Source organism: Grammomys surdaster, unplaced genomic scaffold (genome assembly GCF_004785775.1).
Source record: "Grammomys surdaster isolate TR1022 unplaced genomic scaffold, NIH_TR_1.0 141, whole genome shotgun sequence".
Classification (NCBI taxonomy): Eukaryota; Metazoa; Chordata; class Mammalia; order Rodentia; family Muridae; genus Grammomys; species Grammomys surdaster.
In genome coordinates, this window is record NW_021604599.1 from 10,647,343 (window position 1) to 10,667,658 (window position 20,316).

Sequence of the window (20,316 nt, forward strand, 5' to 3'; positions counted from 1 at the left end):
ATGTTAAGGACCCGCCGGGCCCCCATGTCCTGGGGTCACATAAACCAAGTTGGACCCCCCGCCCCTGGTACTTTTCACGGCACGTCTGCTTTTTTTTTTTTTTTTTTTTTTTTTTGTTTTTGTTTTTTTTTTTTACTCTTGCTCTTGTTTAACATTCCTGGTTTCTGCTCAACTGCTTTTTTTCTCTTCTGCTATTTTGCACCTTCTACCTCAAGATACTTCCGTTTGGGGGCTTGAAATTTTAAATCAACCTTAGATTCAGGCTTAAAGCACATAAGCCATCTACCTTGCCTTGACTTTACACCTAGATAGAATAAGTAGCAGAAGTAACTAGACTCAGACAAACTGGTTATTTATAGTGTAACTGGTTACATGAAAGATTAGTCGGCAGGCTGAAAATCTCTGGATCCACCCGTGTGCTAACTGAAAATGGTATCTCTTTTTTTACACTTTATCTTATAAAAATAACGTCTTTTATAACACTATAAGACCTGGGCAGGGTAGATTCCCCAGCCCTGGAAGTTACAGAACTAGTGATGATGCAGGAGGTACACTCAGAGTGAGAGTGAAACACCACTGTCCAAAAACTGCTATTAACAAGATTAAGTAGATAATCACGTACGTGTTACACAGGAAGTCTAGCCAGGAGGTGTGGGAGAGGCTGGAGGAGCAGCATGTATTTATGTTCCTCCCTTTACTATCTTTTGGTGAATGCAGGGCTCTCTGGGCAGACATCAGTTCCATGATTACATACTACTGTTTCCAAGTTTTAGCGTTTATCTACCCACAACTTCGACAGTATACTTAGGGTTTTACAGGCTGCCATCAGGGAGGTATTCTTAGATTTAGACTCTAAGAAGTTGTAACTCCTTAAAGACTAGATCTGTACTCACATGCCTAAGACTTACTTCCCATCCAAATGAGTAGATATATTGTACTTCTCTCAGGACTGAGTTATCTGTTGTAGAGAAGCTCTACTCCACAGAACTTTCTTTTGTTTCTTTTTTTCTTTTCTGGCCAATAGTCATGTCATGCTCGAGAAATAAGAGTTTTATAATATTCTACCAGTTCTCATCCAGCTTTCACATTTTTTCTGAACTCTTTTTTAATGTTTCCTAGCCATGGAAGAAATTATATAGATGTTCTATTTAAGGCTGAGCATTCAACAGTCACTTCTTTCATCATTTCAACCAGTATGAGTTTGTACACTTACTGCTGGTCATTGCAAAACCAAGCATCTCATGCTGGACATAGTGATGCATTCCTTTAATCCCAGCATTTGGGAGGCAGAAGGATGTGGATCTCTGTAGTGAGAATTTTGGTTTCTTTAAACACACAGTTATGTGGGAATAGGGGGATTATGGGAGGGGGTGACCAGGACAGAGCAGTGAGTAGGATGTAAATAAACAAAACAAAACCAGGTATGTTATATGAATGTTTTTGTTTTAATTCCAGGTGTGGGATATGGGGCTGCTTCAGATTGTCCATAGCCACTAACTATGATTTGCCTTGTGCTCTAGGAGGAGCGTGATTTTTGCCAGCTGAAGACAGCTTATGTTTGGAACTCTGGAGACCCTTAAGAGAGTCTAAATATGAGAGCCCTGAGAAGGCATATGGCAGCTGCTGCTCCCCTTGCTCCTACTGTAGCTATTGCTTGTTGGAGATATTCTGACAACGAAGATTGGACTTAACCCAAGGATCTCAATCACCTTTGTAATTAGCAAGAAGTAGACTTTAAGGTCTATGCCCCTTTCTGCTTCTAACCTTCTTTCATATGGGGGTGGGGGGGGTGTGGAAAGGACTGGGATGGAGGATGCTAGATATAAGAATCCAATAAAGTAGCCCAAAAAAGAATGCCTACAGATCTCTGTTTGAGGCCAGGCTGGTCTACTTAGTGAGGACAACCAAGGAAGGCTACATAGTGAGACCCTGTCTTCAAACAAACAAGGAAGCATCTCTGATAAAAGCTGGCAGCACCACTAACTAATCTACAGATATAAATATGAATTTTTAAACATTTAGGCACAACATGTTCAATTAGAAAAACAGCAATAGCTTGCCTCCTGGAGACACCTATGATCTCCCTGGCCATGGGCTTTACAGTACCATATATAAATTCCTCCTTGTGGAGCAGACCTCAGGTAAAATTAGAAAGGGACTCACTTGTCACTACTGCATTAGTGGGCACACTTTACCTAGCCAGAATTGGCTCTAGATCTAAATATGATATTATCCAAGATTTAAGTGGAATAATAACATGTAGACCCACATAGTGTTAAATGTAAATAACTTCATACACCACGGTTTTAAGACTTAGATATAAGATTGTGAAAATGAAACCTAAGGCACATACCAACCCACAACATGAAGTTATGCCCAATATACATTAGTAAGAAAATAGAGTATTAAAAATAAATGTCTGTCAGGTCATTTGTATTACAAAATGTGTTCATGATACTACTCAGTTAATTATCTTAATTATTTCTCCAAATTATGAATAATACAACTCTCTACCTTATATAGTGAAGACAGTCACAATTTGTTGACATTTAAAAATTGTTTCCCTTTAAAGGAGGCAAGCAGTGAGAACACAGCAAATATGTTCGTTTTTCTTTTAGAAATGACTATTAGGAAACTTGTGAAGAGTATTTCAGCCAGAGCTAACAGGCCAACAAACTGTTCTAAACTGTTGGCCAAATATGGCAACGTGGGAAGGGTGGGCTGATTTGAACAAGATTTCCTTCTTAGACTTAGGGATTTAAATGCTCAGGTCTCAGTTAATGGCACTCTTTGGGGAGGTTTAGGTGTAGCCTTGCCAGAAGAAGTGTGCCACTGTGGATAGGCTTCAAGAGCTTAAAGACTTGAGCCACTTTGAGTCTGCTCTCTCTACTTTGTGCTTGTGATGTGAGCCCTCAGCTTCCTGCTGCTATGCCTTCACTCCACCATCACAGGCTCTAACCCATTGTAACCTGTCACTTCAAGTAAATCCTTCTGTTAAATTGCATTAGTCATGGGTTTTATCATAGCAATAAAAAAAGTAACTAACACAGAAGTTGGTACCAGGGACTGGGTCACCGCTGTGACAAACTTTGGAACTCTGGACTAGAAAAATGGTTAAGTGCTGTAAGAAGAGCCTAGTGGACTGCCATAATAAGACAGGGTATGAGAACTACACAGACTGTGGAGGCCTGGTTTCAGGGCAACCACACTGACAACTAGGCTAGGGACATTCTGTGGTATTTTGGCAAATATGTGATTGTTCTCTGTCCATGTCCTAAGAACTTGCCTGGGACAATGGATTAGTATCTCGGGGATTTCTGGACAGCATAATATTGACTAGTCAAATATTTATTAGTAAAACCACTCTTATGAGAGTATATAATGAAAAAGAACAAATGGGACAAAAGAAATACAAACTACAGTTTTAAGAGGAAACGAAGACTACAAAGACTAGCAACTTCAATGTTTATAGCTAAGGCATGTGCTGGAAAGAAGCTATAATTGTTAAGGAGAGTACAGCTATTAAAGAAAGATCTGATGTGCACTGGAATAAAGGTATGGGTGCCCACCCAGTTAAGGCTGGACTTTTAAAAGAAAAAGGCCTGTTGGGAGCCGACTCCTAGCCAAAAGCGGCTATCATCTTTACAGCCATCTCGAGCCATATACCCTGACAAGAGACTTGTTTTCAACAGCCTACAACAGCTGAGCACACGCTGATAAACATCTTGTTTTTCTCACATATCTTGTTTTGCTGTTTAGTGCCGCCAGCTGCAAGGCGCACATGATATCCACGCTGTTAGGCGCACGTGGTCCCCTCACTGCTAGCTAGGTGCACGTGATATCCACGCTGCAAGGCACATGTCGTAGCGCCTTCAGCTGTGCTTGTCCACGAGGGCAAGGCACATGGTAAAGGGTATAAATACCCAGGATTTCCTTTCAATAAAGAGACTTGATCAGACTCCCTGTCTTGTCTCTATTCTTCCCGTCTCCGCCCCCACTCTCTCTCTCTTGCTAGGCCCTGACCCGCGGACCGGAGCAGAACGGACCGTTATAAAGTGCCCCCCGAACGTGAGGCAGCTCGGGTGGCTACAAAGGCCCAGAGGATTTTCTGTTCCTGGAAAGCAACTGGGGGGCGGGGAAGCATCTTTCCCAAGCTTGCAGGAGAACTTGGCAGTGTGATCCACGTGGTAGTGGCTTTAGAGTCATGGAGAAAGCAAGAGTAGTGGGGATTCTTCCTCCATTGAGGCCAAGTAATGTCTGGCACTGCATGAAGCTGTGGAAGTAAAGCCTGGGTTGCATCGGACATCGCAGAATGTTGGGGATGCCAAAGCTACAAGATGTGTATTGGAAATGCACTAGTCTAAGAGAGAAATGTATGTTGCAGGGAGCAAAGCTGGAGGAATAGAACCACGTGATCCCCTTAAAATCAAAATCCCAGACATTGAATGTGGACCACCTGGATTGATGTTTGACTTGCTGAGTTTCCATCTTGGTTTTGTTCGGCTATCTCCTCACTAAATAGTCCACTATCCCTCCTTTTCAGTATGGCAACACATGTTTTGTTTCACTGTATATTGGACTATGTAATTTGCTTTATTTTTTAGGGCTTACAATTAAGTGCTTATCTTGAGTCTCAGAAAAGAGTCTGAACTCAGTGTTAAGACTGTGAAAAAGATTGTGGGTACCAGGGTGTTAAATATCCCTCATAGACTTGGGCATTTGAATGCTTGGTCTCCAGCTGGTGGCACTTTCTAAGGAGGCTTAAGAAGTGTGGCCATGTTGGAAGAAGTGTGTCAATGTAGGTGGACATTGAAGGCTTAAAGACACACCAATCAAGTTCGTTCTCTTTGCTTTGTACTTGGCAGTTCAAGCCTCTAGTTCTCACCTCCTGCTGCCATGCCTTTGTTCTACTGACAAGGACCCCTGGAACCTGAAGCCTAAATAAACGTTTATAAATTGTCTTGGTTGTGGTATTTTATCACTATATGAATAGAAAAGTAACGAACACAGAGGGAATGGAAATTTATAAAATTAGTTAAGGCAATTTATTTATGATGAACCAGATGATACTGTGAATCTTTAGTGTGGATACTCACCATTGTATATCTCTTAAACAGAGAAAAACAAAGCAAGCATTTACTAGGGATGGCTGTGGTGATTTGAATATGCTTGGCTGAGGGAGTGGCACTATTAGGAGGTGTGAAGGAAGTTTATCACTGTGGGGGTGGGCTTTGAGATCCTCTCCCTAGCTCCTTCTCCAGTCATTCCTACCTGGACACTGCCATGCTCCCACCTTGATGATAATGGACTGAACCTCTGAACCTGTAAGTCAGCCCCAATTAAATGTTGTCCTTAAAAGAGTTGCCTTGGTCACGGTGTCTGTTCACAGCAGTAAAACCTTCTTCATCTTTACAAAGCTGTATCTCTTGCTAAGCTCTATCTCTAGACCATTACACGGATTTTGAGGGACACATTTCATGCTAATATCTTTACTAGATTGGGTCTCTTCCTTACCTTGCTTCCACAGAAAAAGAATCTGATTTCATATTCCATTAAAATACTAAGTATATTTTAAAAACTTATCAATTATGATATCTCCAGACAAGAAAACAATACTCTTTTTGGAACATTACTGAATACAGGCCAAAATAGTATCACAGAGGAAGGACATTTTTCATGACCTAAACATCTTGAAATTCTAAAATTGAAAGCAAATGGGAAAGTAATTTCTACCATTCTTAAATGACAATGTATTTACTGGTATTTTCTTTCCTACTCTTCTGTAATAGTTCCTGGTTTTGATTAAAAAAAAAAAAAGACTGATAAAAGGAAGAACAACTCAAAATGGGCATAACAAATGAAAATCTTTTGGAAAGTAAATGTGAATTTTTTTCTACTCAAGAGTCCTTTGAATCTAGACAGTTTAAAGATGATCAACTCCCTGCTTTAAAAACACCTTGGTATTCCTTGCCCTTCATCATCGGCAGAAGTGGGAGACCTGGCTCCACCCCTTGCTGGCAGCTGCACTTGGTGAGCAAACCTGAGCAGTGCTGGAGGGCTGACCGATTCAGCTACCACATAGGCCCAGATCCAGTGCCTTGAGTTGGCCCACCCCAGCATCTACCCCATCTATGAACAGCTAGAGTGAGTGAAGGGCCCGGTCCTGCAGAACCAAAGCTGCAGGGTCTCCATGACACAGGCAACAACAGGATATCTAAGAGGAGTCATGATAAGGATCTAATATTGATGGTGTAGCAGAAGCCAGAGGCCTCAAACGAGATCAATGAACATTTGCAAGTAGTTTGGACAAAAGGACACAGCCTGGCACACTGCAGCTTCCATGGCGAGATTTTTCCTCTCTTGCTTTTTTTTTTCTTTTTAATTTTTTTTTGTTGGGGGGGGAAGTCTGCAAAGGAGGGAGGCTGCAAAAGCAGAGAGCAGATAGGAAGGGACTAGGAGATGAGTGTGTGCATGACATGAAATTCACAACGAATCAATACAAAGTTTTAAAAAATGACAAAGCTGAGGAAAGAGGAAGTGGATCTGGGGGAGTTGGAAGAAATAGTAGGGGGTGGACATAATCAAAATACATTGCAAATTCTCAAAGAAGTAATAAAAATTTATTTTTTAAAAAAAGCCAAACTGGTTATCACTTTCTTGTGGAATGGTCATCTTGTAAGGATTATCAAGAGAGATAAAAGAATTCTGGGCTTTTAATTATGTGAATAAAATGTTCCCATTTAGTAAACAAAACAAAAATAACAACAAAACACCTTGATAGCTTCCCCTCACAGTTATAATAAAACTGAACTTCTATACAGTTTCTCAAGTGTCTTGTATGAATTGGGCTTAGCTCACCTCTCTATCTTGACACTTTCAATTCACTACTATAGTTTGCAGAGTTCACACATACTTTTATAGGTGAACATTGCGATGCCTGCCACACATTTACCTGTGGGCTTCATCAATGTCTGCTATATTTACACTTTGTTATTTTTATTATTTGTTTGTATATGGGTATGTGTATGTAAGTGCAGGTGCTGAAAGAGGCCAGAGGCATCAAAACCTCCTGAACCTGGAGTTATCAGCCAATGTGAACCACCTCACATTGGTGTTCAGACCTAACTCTGGTCCTCTGGCAAGACATTATGCGCTCTTAGTAGCTAAGCCAACTCTCCAGCCCAATGCATACTGTCTTTACTAGATTTGTGTTTATTCCATGAAATCAGTCGCTACATCACAAAGACTGCACAGAGTGTACATTGAGATGATGCTAAGTAATTTTGTAGGGAGAGGTTCTTTTGATGTTCTGAATCAGGGTTCTAAGCACTAATATGTACACATTTTCTGGAATCTGGTACCATTGTGTGTGTTTATTAATCTATATTGTATTCTGTGTATTACAGAAACCTATGTTCTGAATGCTTAAATTCTGAAAGGCAACTAAGTAAGCAAACCACTGAAGTGAAAATTACTTTTAGGATAATGTATTAAATTGATAAAGACATGCATTACCTGAGTAAGTCCACTAACTACAGCATAAACATCAATTCTATACCAATTCTTCAGTTACAGTCATAACAATTCTATATATTTTATCCATCTAACTATATTAGATTTTCCTTCATAAGGCTGCAAAGTCCTTTAAAAGTTTCAATTGAGGAGATGGGGAGATAGCTCAATAGTTAACAGCTTGTACTGCTCTTGCAGAAGACCTGAGGTGAGCTCCCAGCACTCAGGTCAGGTGGCTCCCAACTGCTTTCAACTGCTTTTACTCTAGTTTCAGGGGATTCAATGGCTCTGACTTCCACGGGCACCTGCACCCACACGCATGTACTCACACAGATACTAGCACATAAACACACAATTTAAAATAAAATAAAACATGACAAGAAAGTGTCATGGGGGTGAAGGCCTGGAGAGGGGGCTCAATAGTCCAGGAGCACATAATGTGCCTACAAGAAGACCTGAGTTCTGTTCCCAGGATCCACACTGGGTGTTCACAACTGCCTGTCACTTCAGCTCCAGGGAGATTTGGCATGTCTAGCCTTAATGGGCTTCTGACACTCACATGCTTATACCGCCTCCAAATTTACACAGAACCTATAAAAAAAATCAAAATTCTTTAAACTAACAATATGCTATTTAGGAAACAAGAAGGCTGAGTGGGTAAAGGTTTTCCTGTTCAAGCTTGATGACCAGAGTTCAATGCTAGAACTCATGAAAAGGTGGATGGATGGACAAGAGTCAACTTCACAAAGTTGTCATCTGATCTCAAGAAGCACACCATGGTATCCCTCTCCCCAACATTATATACATACACACACATATAAATAATACTAAAAAACTGTCATTTGGATGGTGAAGAAAAGACAAGGGTTCTAAATGTAATTTAGCACTGGGGAAACAGAAACATGGATCTTTGACTTTCAGGTCATCTTGGGCTACATTTAAAAAAAAAAAAAATCCTAGATAGTTCTTGCTTCTGAGAGGACATGCTTCCAGCTGGGATGTGTGTGGTGTTGTTGGGTGCCATTTTGGTCAGCTTGGTCTTTGAAGAGATGAAGCTTGGAGTTGGCGAAAATTACACATTCCTACACGTTTTAGGAGTTTTTTAGATGATGCAACAGTTCTGAAATGTGTGCTAAGAGGCAGTACTGATCTCCCTCAAGTATTCATTTTTGAATGGCTGGGGGCACTTGAAAAAAATAGAGTAATCTGCTCCTGCAGCCCTTGGGCTAGCACCTGTCCCTCAGTTGATGCAATCTTAACTGCTGTCTAAACTTCACAACAGCTGCTATGAATTTGACAAGTGTCTTCCTGGTCACTTATTAAAAGTGGTCAGCTGTAACTACTGGAGACCTCAAAACTGGCATTAATAGTGTGTGTTAAGCTACTACACATGAATGTCGTAACTTTTCAAAGCTGCAACTAGCAGATGCAAACATCAGACACCTACTTAACCCTTCACCAGCATGAAACCTGAAAACACAAGCTACAAGAACAGATGGAATGATAAGAGTCATATTTTTCAGTTACTTCAGTTTGCCACTATTGACTTTTTTCCATTTTTGGCAGTTCAACAATGAACAGAATCATTAAAAGTTTAACAAGAGTCAGATGTGGTGGTACATGTCTTTAATCCCCATACTCTGGAAGCAGAGGTAGGCAGATCTCTGAGTTCAGGCCAGCCTGGTCTGCATAGTGAGTTCCACCACAGCCAGGGCTACCCCCCAATAAACAAACTCAGAGAAATGCAGCTGTTTTTATGAACACAATCAGATCTTCAGTAATAACGGGTCTTGTTTTGAAACAGTAATGTACTACGCTTTTGCACACAGAGTTTCTATTTCATAATTATTTACAGGCAATGGAAGTTTTCCCTATTCTTTGGCAAAGCAAATAGTTATGGACAAATTAGATATGCCAAACAAATTTAATATGGACATAATTTATTTACTTTCTTGTTCTGAGACAGTCTTTCTAATGTTGCCTAGGCTGGCCTCAAGTTCAGGATCTTCTACCTAAGCCTTTCAGTATTGGGATTATGGGCATGGTCACCAACCTTACTTGTTTTTCTTTCTAAAGCCAGTCAAATTTAGTATTGGGAGTTGTATATCAATTTTAAGCTAACACACTTTTACTTAAGGGAATGCTTTCTATTCTGAGGTTGTCTCTCCTACTTTTATAATGTGAAATGTTATCTTTTTGAAAAAAACAAAAACATTTTATTAAAAAGAATAAACAATGTGGGTTTCTTAAAGTGATTTACTAGGCAAAACCTAAGTAGCATTCTCATTTTTTTGCAATTAAAATTACTTTAAATTATACTCATTTATGTGTACAGATATATATCAGTGTATTTATGTGAGCATGCATGTGTCTCAGTATCAATGGGAAAGTTAAGACCATGTGAGTTCCCAGAATACAATTCTAGTGGTAATAACTGATTAAGACTTTTTTTTTTTTTTGCAAAGAAACTTGTCCCAATACATCAGGTTTTAACCTGGGGCCTGGCCTCTGGAACAGACACATAAGCATTCATCATACCTTAGTGACCCTGTGTGTGACTGTAGGTTTCTTAGCACCTCAGTTTTCTCAACTGTGACCTACAGCTCTGCTGGAAAGATTAAATATAGTCTTCAAGCCTGTATATATATATATATATACTAACTAGATCCAGAAAAAAATGTTTTTAGTTGGTAGGCATATGTTTGGCCACTCTTCTAAACATTAGAAATTAATCAAACCATGATGGTCTTTTTTCTCATGGTTTTACTCATGATGATCAATCTCTCAGAGACCTCAATTGGTCAGTCAGTCACAGAATCTGTAGTTTGCTTCATCTCCCTCTGGTGGTAATATTTCTTCTGTTGATAAACAAAGATTTTTTTTTTAGAGAGAGAGAGAGAGAGAGAGAGAGAGAGAGACAGAGAGAGAGAGACAGAGAGAGAGACATAGACTCCCACATCCGATTTCTTCAGAATCAAATCTCTTCTTCTCAGGCCTAAAATGAACTGTGATCTACTATTTATCTCTTCTTTCAACATCTTATAGTATCAAAGCACAAAGAGTTTTATCTTCAACTTAATGTATCATGTAACAATATTGTCCTTTTGTCGTTCCTTCTTAAAGCTAATTTTCAACCTCAATTTCTACAGTCTTCAAGTTTTTTATTTTTCTGACAGATTGGTCTTTTGTTTTTTATCTTTTTTATTTCACTGAAACTCTCAATTCTCCTCCCCTAAAAAGTAGACCCTTGCCCCACTACTACCCAACCAAAGCTAGTCTCAAACAAGTCTACTAGGGTTACAGGAATGAGCCACCACATTGGGCTAAACTCAAGGCTCTAATTGTCACTCACACACTAAGGACACCAAAACCTATCTAAATCTTAACTTTTTTTTTAATCCCTCCATTAAACTCTACACACTAAGTATTTCAGTCTGTATTGTTCTTGTACTTTTGTGACATCTTAAACCAATGCCCCTTTCCCTTGGATCTCCCACCAATCTTCTCACCCATTTCTTAACTATTTTCCAACAGACATTATAAAATCACTGTGCAATCACAGTATAATACCTTCTATCTATCAGATCAATAGTCTGCATTCCTACCAGGTGATGTCACTTTCTTTTTTACATTTTTCAATAGTCCTGTGGGCCCTCTTGAATAAACTTCAATTCTTTAGCATGCCATACTGCATCATGGTCTCTACTCATTTATTTTACTGCACATGCTGATCTGGGATACAGACATGCTTTTTTTCCTTCTGTGTATTTGTGTGTACTGTATATAATCTATTGATAAAATATTTCCTATCATTCTCTTCCAAGTAAGAACTCCCCATTTCTCACATCAAAGCTTAAGTAAAGTTTATATCTCAAGGAAAAATAAAAATCTTTCCTGAACTATGCTATGCTCATGTTGTCTGGTTTAGGTGCTCTCTTTAGCCAAAGTTCACTTTGATTTTTGTATTTCCATACTATGAAACAAAATGTATTATGGATCCTAACAGATAAAATGATAAAGGTAGTACCCTAGGGGTTTATATTGGAATGCCCTTTAAAAACAAGAAGTTCTTCCTAATATTACCTACCTTCTTGCTCTAAGCATTTAATTAATAAAAAAAAAAATACACTGAAGTCTATAAACAAAATGTAACCAGCTATTTGGGTATCTGGGACAGGAAGACTCAAGGCAAGCCTGAGCTGAAAAGCCCCAAATCTACCCCTTCCTCTTTTTTTTTTTTTTTGTTAAAGGTACACATACTATTTTAGATACAAGCTACATAATTATATCTTTTTTGGTTGGGGGAGTGATCTGTACACTGTGTAAGATACTAATCAGAATCAAAATATAGGTCACAATCTGGGGACAGAATTTTGTGGAGGTTATTATACAAACTATATCACAATATCTCAGTTTTCAAAGCATACTTAAGGACATCCTAAACTCAGAAGCCAAGCAACTTTATTGCAACGGACTGACAAACAGCCTTCCATTTTTGTTCCTGGAGGCATATGCTTTTGTTTTGTCCTATGGGGAATGACCACAACAAATCAACAGGGTTGTTTCAATTCTTTAATTCTTTATCCTGATCCACAGTAAATATATGCTATATTTCCCTCTAGTGCTGGGGAATGTACCTAAGTCCTTGTCATGGCCAGTAAGACCCTTCCTCTAACTCCTGAGCTATATCCCCAACTCTGTTATGTATTTTCTAACTCCTATCATTTCACGTGGCTATATAAACTCAAAGTAAATCTGAAATCCACAAAGTCATATGAAAAAAAAATTCCTTTAGCCCCAGCCACACTGTGTTTTTAAGAATAAAGGCTCGAAACTCTATGATTATTTTTAATACCACTTCTCAGATATTTTGAGGTGTTCTAAGAGAAAACTTAGAAACAAAGTCATAACTAGAATATTAATTTCATGCTTCCTCATAAATTTCCAAAGGCTAAATCTAATGATTTATGATATATGTGATTTTGCCTTTAAGTAAATTTTAGCAATATTGTATGTGTGTAGGGGTGGACAGAAAAATGAACCAAATGTCAGCTGTGATCCAAATTTGCTTTGATTTTGTGTCACTGTGATTCAGCAGCCTCAGTGCTTTTAAAGTGCAGGATGAGACATACCTAGTGCTTTCATCACAGAGATGTGTGGTGATTAATGAGCTAATGCCTGTAATACAGTCTAAAGCCCTAATTCAAAGAGACTGTAAACACAAAACATTCTCAACAAATCTGTAAGAGATAACTTCCAAATGAAAAAAGGTTTAAAGGTTGTCTGTGAGTGTATGTTAATGAAATAAATACTGTACTGACTGGTTCTTCCTATCAATTTCAGAAGGGGTGAGATAAACTTTATCAAACCATGATGCAGATAATTACAAGCTGGGACTTATACTGTGAAAACAAAGTACAGAGTTCCACATGAGAATAAAGTGGGGGTGGGACCTTTCACTTATCTCTTAATCTTAATAATACTTTTCTTACACTGTTATACTTTTATACATGAGGAACCCATGCTGTAAGTTTTTAAGTTGATTAACTTTTCTAAACTCACGAAATTTCAAAGTGGGACAGGCAGGCACATAGGCCTAATGTAAAGACTGTTCCGTCTGCTCTTACTAGATTCTGCTAAGATCTGCATAGTTAATGCCTTCAGTGACTGCATGACATTGCTCATTCTCCCCTGTTCAATGAAACCTAATATGACCACCCTATTTAGAATGTCAAATCGCTTCCTTTGCTCTCATGGACCCTGCCCTACTTATTCTGAAATATCTATAACTTTCTAACATTAATTGACATTTTATTTGACCATAGTAAAAGTGATCCTGTGTTAGATGTCAAGTTCTAGGAATAAGTTAGGCATCTTTATTTACTTTGTTCTTAAGCCTCCCTTCACCGCCAAAATCAACTCTGTTAACAGTCAGCAGTGTATATGCAGAGGTCACATTCCCACTTTCCTCTTTAGCTGTTCGTAAGGACTTGTTTAAATATTTTTTTAAATGTATAGTTCCCAAGGAAACAAAACAGGACTCATATCTGAGCCAACTTACAATTAAATATTTTAATTTATTCTGACATTTTATTCTACTAAAGACAACTGGAATATGAGTATTATTTAGAAAATCCTAGCCAAAATTAAAAAAAAAAATGAAAAACCCATAAAACACACTGTGAAATGTGAGGAGGATTCCAATGATGATCAGTGACAACAGTACCTGCTATGTTCTACACATCCAGAAGCTAATGTCAGCCTCGGATGGAACACAACATTCCTAAGGACAGCCTGAGCAGGCCATGTGAGATGAGGAGGACCAGAATCTATTTTGAAATATTTTTCTTAGATTTTTACTAGCCAAGCATTCTTAACATCCAAGTCAGAAATCCTAAAATACTCAAAAATCTGGACACTTTTGACCATTATGCCAGTACTCAAAGAGTTGCGCATTTTAGAGTTGGAATTTTCGCATTAGGGATGTTCAATCTGTACTCTTAAAGGAATGATTATAGATTCCAAGAATCTCTTTCTTTAAAAGAAATATTGCAATGACAATAGTTATCAAATATTTTTATTCTTCGGAATTTTATTATTCATCTGTGTATGTAAGTGTGTGCTCCTGTGCATATACACATGTGACTGTGGAACAAAAAAAAGGATGTCAGAGCCCTGCAGCTGGAATTATAGGCAGTTGTGAGCCACACATGTGGATGCTTGGACCCACACTCAGGTCCTTCGGAAGAGCCCAAGCATTCTTACCACTGAATGGTCTCTTCAACTGGAGAGTTGCCAGATTTTAATTTTCCAGACAGGGATACTAACTAAATCCAATAACCATCACCACTATGTGAAAAGAGAAGGTTAACACTTAAAAAAGTCAATTTCAATAAAAAGATAGTTTATTTCAATGAATGCAAATTTATAAGCCTCTTATTATGGATAAAGATGCAGAATTTCAGATCTTAGATACTTTTCGGAATTAAATATTCTTCACAAAAGCAGCTAAAGGGAGAAAGTTAATTCTGGCCCACTGGGGTAAGAAGCCAAGGGGTCAGGATTGTGAATCAGCAGGTTACACTGCATTCAGTCTGACAGCAGAGTCAAAATGTACACTGGTGCTTAGTTCACTCACTGTGTCCATTTTAGCAGTCCAAAACCCCTGTCCAGGAAATGATGTCACTTCCAAGTAGGGTGGGTACTCCAGTATCAATGAACACAACCCAGGTGATCCCCCTCAGGCACGCCCAGAGGCCCATCTCCCAAATGATTCTAGATTCTGTAAAGCTGACAGCACTGTTACAACAACTAAGTATGAAAACATTAAAGTGTGATTAAATCTAGCATTAAATAAAAAATTCGGAACCAGCTGTGGTGCTAATTCCAGCACTTGATAGGCTAAATCAAAGACCAGACCGGACTTAAAGTAAGACTCCATTTCAAAACATTAAATAAAGAAAATCGCTGGACTAAGAATTCTTAGTAAAAATGGTATTCAAAGTGAAAGCCATGCTAAAGAGTGGAAGAAGGTATCTTCAAAACCCCAATCTGTTACACAGAAAATCAATAAAGTAAAATTGACAAAAAAAAAAATCACAGAAAAATAATATATGGCCAACAAATAAAAATAAATCAAACAATTACCAACAATACAAATAATTAGGAGATAGGAATGAAACTAGAATCAAATACCATCTGTCCTTGGAATGGCAAAAATTAAGTCTAAAGTATCAATAAAATGGAAAATCGATTTCATCTATTATTGGCACAACCAATCTGGACAGAAAATTGGCAGTTATCTAATAAGGAAAAGCTCAGACCCTGTGATCTACCAATCTACTATAGATTTATGGACTAGGGTAATCATTCTTAATGACAGTGTTCAGGTACCATGAAGGAAGCACCACTAACCCAAAAGCCAGGGAAGGCAAGTACTTTCCCTGTATGAAAATAATGCTACTAGATTTTTACTTAGTTGTGGAAGATCAGTAGTACAAGGCCAGTCTAGGATACACAGTTAAGTCCCTAGACCTACACCCCTTCAATGAAAACAAATCAAAACAAACTAGAAAAAGATAATGTTGGTTCAAGTTCCATGAGTTTTAACTTTTCTACTCCACATTCACTGGAAAATTGGAGAAAAAAACAAAACCAACTCCAAGGTCGGATATTTCTAAAAATATACTCACTGTCTAGTTATATTGTTTGTGTGTGTGCATATATATATATATATATATATATATATATCTTCAACACATGATGACATTAAATAATTTATCTAGTGTGGAAAAAGGAAGAGTGTATGCTATTTTGCTCAAACTTTAAGGAGAAAGTTTGTTATTTTAGCAGATCACTTGTCTGCCTCAGTGCTGCTTTTGGTGTCTGAAAGCAATTCAGTAGAACAATCAGAACGAACAGTGACAGCAACTGTGCTGACAGTGATACTACCCACTGGTGCAGAGCTCCTGACTCTAGCAATACTGAGTGTTTAGTGTGGACACAGATCCTGCAATCCCATTAACCTGGTGGGTCAGGGCCTGAGGCACTGCAGACCTAACAAACTCCCTGGTGCTTCTGATGCTGTTGATATAGCAACACACAGGAGCAAAGTCTGAGTGTAGCAGTTCAAGTACTGATCAGGAAACACAAGTTACTTTGGTTTTTACTAAGAGCACTAAAAAAACTGTTCAAGCTTTTTTTATAAAAAGAGGATATAGGGGCAAGAACCAACAACTGGTGATATCTTGCATACACATATGAGAAGACGTGCTGGTAGTTGGTGGTGCTTGCCTCTGATCCCAGCAATGGGGAAGCTGAGGTTGAGAATCTCAAGTTTAAGGTCAGCTTGGGCTGCTGAGGGTCTCTGTATTAAAAAACCAAGATGGCGAGATATTTTCAAAACCCTATTGTCAGACAATTTTCTTATGCAAATGCCAGAATATACTTACAGAAAGACTCCAAGGACACCACTAAGCAATATACTTTTGAGACTGCTGTTACATACAGACTTGGTCATAGGACATCTGTATGTAACCATAGGGCAGTGAAAACAAAACAGAAATACAGGGAAAATATGGATGAGAAAACAAGCTACAGAAAATTTAAACATCATGGTCAAATAAATTTAAGAGCATCAAAACTACACACACACACACACACACACACACTCATTCAGCAGGGATCTAGATGCTGCTTATATCAACACTGACAGCAAGGAGCCATGGCAACTTAAGATTAACAGTTGGTGTGGGAGAAAGAGAGTAGCATTTGAGAGAATTTATAAGACATAGAGAAAGTATCCTTTCGACTTGCCCTTGTATTTCTTCCACTAGGTGAAAGGTACATGAATCCTCATGAAATTTTAGGTCACCAAATTGAAACTGCAGAGACTAAAGACAAACTGAGTAAAATAAACTGAGCATGGAAGACTGTTTCAACACCAAAAATTGAAGACAAGTCAAAAGATGTGGGTTCAAGTCTCAGTTCTTTTTTTTTTTTTTTTAGATTTATTTATTTTATGAATGTGAGTATACAGTTGCTGTGATCAGACACACCAGAAGAGGGCATCAGATCCCATTACAGATGGTTGTGAGCCACCATGTGGTTGCTGGGAATTGAACTCAGGACCTCTGGAAGAGCAGTCGGTGCTCTTAACCACTGAGCCATCTCTCCAGCCCGTCAAGTCTCAGTTCTTACCGTCTAACTTTAGGCTATTTAAGTAATTAATTTCTCTTGTCTTTATTTACTTAATATGTAAATGCTGGAAAGCCATTTTTTCCAGCTCAAAAGGTTTAGGCCGACCAGGCAATGTAGTGAGAGATTCTTAACAGGGTAGGAAATGGAGACATTATTTTGAGGATTACAAGAGAAATCATTTTTGAGTGGAAGTGAAATAAACCAACGAAGTCAATAAACCTAAATTTCCTTGTGAACACTGCCATAACATCAACACTAACACTCACAAAAGTGTTTATCAATCAATACCTCTAAAAACTCAGCAGGTCCAACAGTTTTAAATCAAAGAGATTAAGATTTCTTTTTATGTGTATGACTGTTTTGTCTGCGTGCATGTTATATGCACCAGGCCTGGTGTCCATGGAGATCAGATAAGGGTGACAGATCCCCTGTAACTGGAGTTAGCAATGGTTATGAGCCAGAGTATGGGTCCTAGGAAGGGAACAGAGGTCCTCTACAAGAGCAACAAGTGCTCCTAAGCAGGTGGCACATTTTAATAGTTCTATATTGCTAATGTGGGCACTGATTCAGCCTAACACTGCATGCTTGGAGTTGTAGATCAATTCGGTGATAGACTGTGGACCAAGCACTAACTGCCTCATTCTACTCAGAGTACTAAAACACTATCTTGCCCTAGTACTTTACAGTAAGTCTATGTGTTGGGGTGGGCAAGACACTACTTTTTCAGTTGTCGTTTCATCCACAATGCAAAATGAGCGATGGTACTCAAGTAAACAAGCCACACGTATCAACCAGGGCATTGTACACCAAGGGACAAATTTAAAGCTTTCTAGCCTGCTGAAAATCTAATCCTATCCTTGCCAATTAGCCTTATTAATACTAGAGTAGGAGAAAAGAGAGGTCAAAATACGGGTGAGGGTGCTACTTATTTCCTCCTAGATCTGAAACAGTAACGAAGGTACAGCAGATACTGTATCCATTTTCAATTCCCAACACTGTGGCCTTCTCTGTTTTCGGTTTATTTCTCCCAAAATAAAATTTAGTAACAAGCATGGGCACTGGATAATAATGGTCATATTCAAAATACTGCATTGGCCACGAGAATATGTATTACCCAACTGAATCCATGCGCCAAGTATATGGACACAAATTCTCTAAAGTGTTTATTGAAAATCCTCGTTAATGTAAACTAATGAATGTCAATCACAAACCGCACCTGATGTTCTACTCAAGACTTACTAGTTTCAAATACTGGCCCAAGATGTCCAGAATTCTTTTTATACAATGAAGCTTGAAAAATGTAAATCTAGGGATCAAGCACTATAGACTGCACAAGAAATACCTTTCATAAACTCTCAGAAAAAATTTAAAGGTCACCCTTTCCGCGGGGCTCCGTTATTCTAATCCTTTCTTACCAAATCTGCTTCGCATTGCCTTAAATCAGAGCATCACTGATGGAACTAAATATTCTGCTTCTGACAGAAATCTCACCAAGATTAAGGCTCTGAACGTTTTCTTTCTTTCTTTTTAAACAAGAAGCGGAGGAAGGTTAAACTCTCTGAACGTCCTCCACACATTATAATCTAATTTGACACAACTCTCCCGGTTTAGTATTAAATACAATTTCAAACACAACTCTCCAACTTTCAATTCAAATCCAACCTCCTTGAGTTCTCAACCAGAGATGATAGAAGTTCAAGCCATTGAAAGCAGCTCCCGCGACAGTCGGAGCGGGATACCCAGCTCAAGCTCCGAGCGGACTACATCTAAAAATCCAGGCTGGCGGGACCCGGACACCGAGCGGAGAGCGAGGGCCCGAAGTGGCCCAGATCCAGGGAGGGGAGCGGAGCCCGACCCCATCTTGCGGTCCTCCCTGCGGGCAAGGAGGCCCGGGACGCACGGGTCTCCGCTCGGTAGCTCCGCTCCGGAGCCACCGGGCCTGGTCCCCAGCGCAGAGCAGCGACCCCCCGACGGCCCAGCAGCCCTGCCACACGCACCTGCAGCTGGGCGGCCGCGGCCGCCAACGCGCTGTCCTCCGCGGGGCGCCGCCCGCCGATTCCGCGCGCGCGGCCCGGCCCGGACGCGAACGAGAGCTGCGGTGCCCGGGCACGCTTCGTGTGGCCTTTCCACGCGCGTTCGCGTTCTGCTGACTAACGGCCCCGGCGCGAGGGGCTGCAACCGCCGGGGCTCTCCAGTCCGAGGTTCCGCGCGGCCGTGGTCTCTGTCTGCACCACAGGGCCGGCGCTGCCTTCTCCGCAGCCCGCCTTCCCTGGCACCTCCTAAGCCCGCCAGGCGGCGGAGCGCGCGGCCGCGACGGGCGGGAGCTGGGAGGGCCGCGGGGAACGAGTGGCGCGCAGCCCGGCTCGAGCTGGTCACTGACTGGAAGGAGGGCGCCGAAGCTGACCCGGGCTCGGGACTGCAGGCAGGCAGGGCACCGGCCTCGCCCACCTTCCACCAATCACAAACTGTGCAGCGGAGTCGCTAAGCTACGGAGCCAGGGAGAGGTTGGGAGCGTTCGGCAGGAGGCGGGGATTGCGGAAAAGAAGAGCCAATAGAAAAGGTGGATCTCCGCCCCTCCGCCGTGATGGACAGCCGCGTTCGAACCAATGGGGGAGTTCTAGATTCGAAGAAAGCCCGACTTGGACCTCGGGTCTGAGGAAGGCTTTCGGCGAAGAGGGTTGTCTAAGGTGCGCGGCAGGGGAGAGCGGAGCGTGACCTCATTAAGGAGTCACGTGGGCCAACCTGGGGCTGGGACGGAAAGAGTAGAAGAACTTCTTCCGGGTCACTGTTGATAGTCTCAACCCGGGGCGGGAACTTCTTTACCCTTTCCTGTAACTTGAAGGCTGCACCGACTTATGGTGCTTGAGATTTGGTGATGAGTTCCCAGAAAGGCAACGTGACTCGATCCCGTCCTCAGAAGCACCAGAATACGTTCACCTTCAAAAATGACAAATTTGATAAGAGTGTTCAGACCAAGGTAGGCCCCTGCCTGTTATACTGACTGCTATCCCAGGAAAGAGTGATTGGAAGGGGAGAGGAAAGGAGAAGAGTTGGCGAGCGTGGACTGCAGCCCAGTTACTCTTGTCTGCAGTGCAACCGTGTCTA

At 40.4% G+C, this 20,316-nt stretch overlaps 2 protein-coding genes across 2 annotated transcripts in view; one reads left to right on the top strand and one right to left on the bottom strand.

Moving 5' to 3' along the window:
- The window catches only part of Abhd17b (abhydrolase domain containing 17B), a 36,829-nt gene extending 17,341 nt beyond the window's left edge, over positions 1 to 19,488 (bottom strand). Inside the window, exon 1 of the mRNA XM_028764050.1 lies at positions 19,209 to 19,488. The gene's annotated coding sequence lies outside the window, so the exon portion shown is untranslated. The remainder of the gene's footprint in view (positions 1 to 19,208) is intronic.
- Positions 19,489 to 20,006: 518 nt separating this feature from the next.
- The window catches only part of CUNH9orf85 (chromosome unknown C9orf85 homolog), a 53,343-nt gene continuing 53,033 nt past the window's right edge, over positions 20,007 to 20,316 (top strand). The window contains exon 1 of the mRNA XM_028764101.1: positions 20,007 to 20,188. Within this exon, the coding sequence (XP_028619934.1) occupies positions 20,087 to 20,188 (102 nt within the window). The 5' untranslated portion in view covers positions 20,007 to 20,086. The remainder of the gene's footprint in view (positions 20,189 to 20,316) is intronic.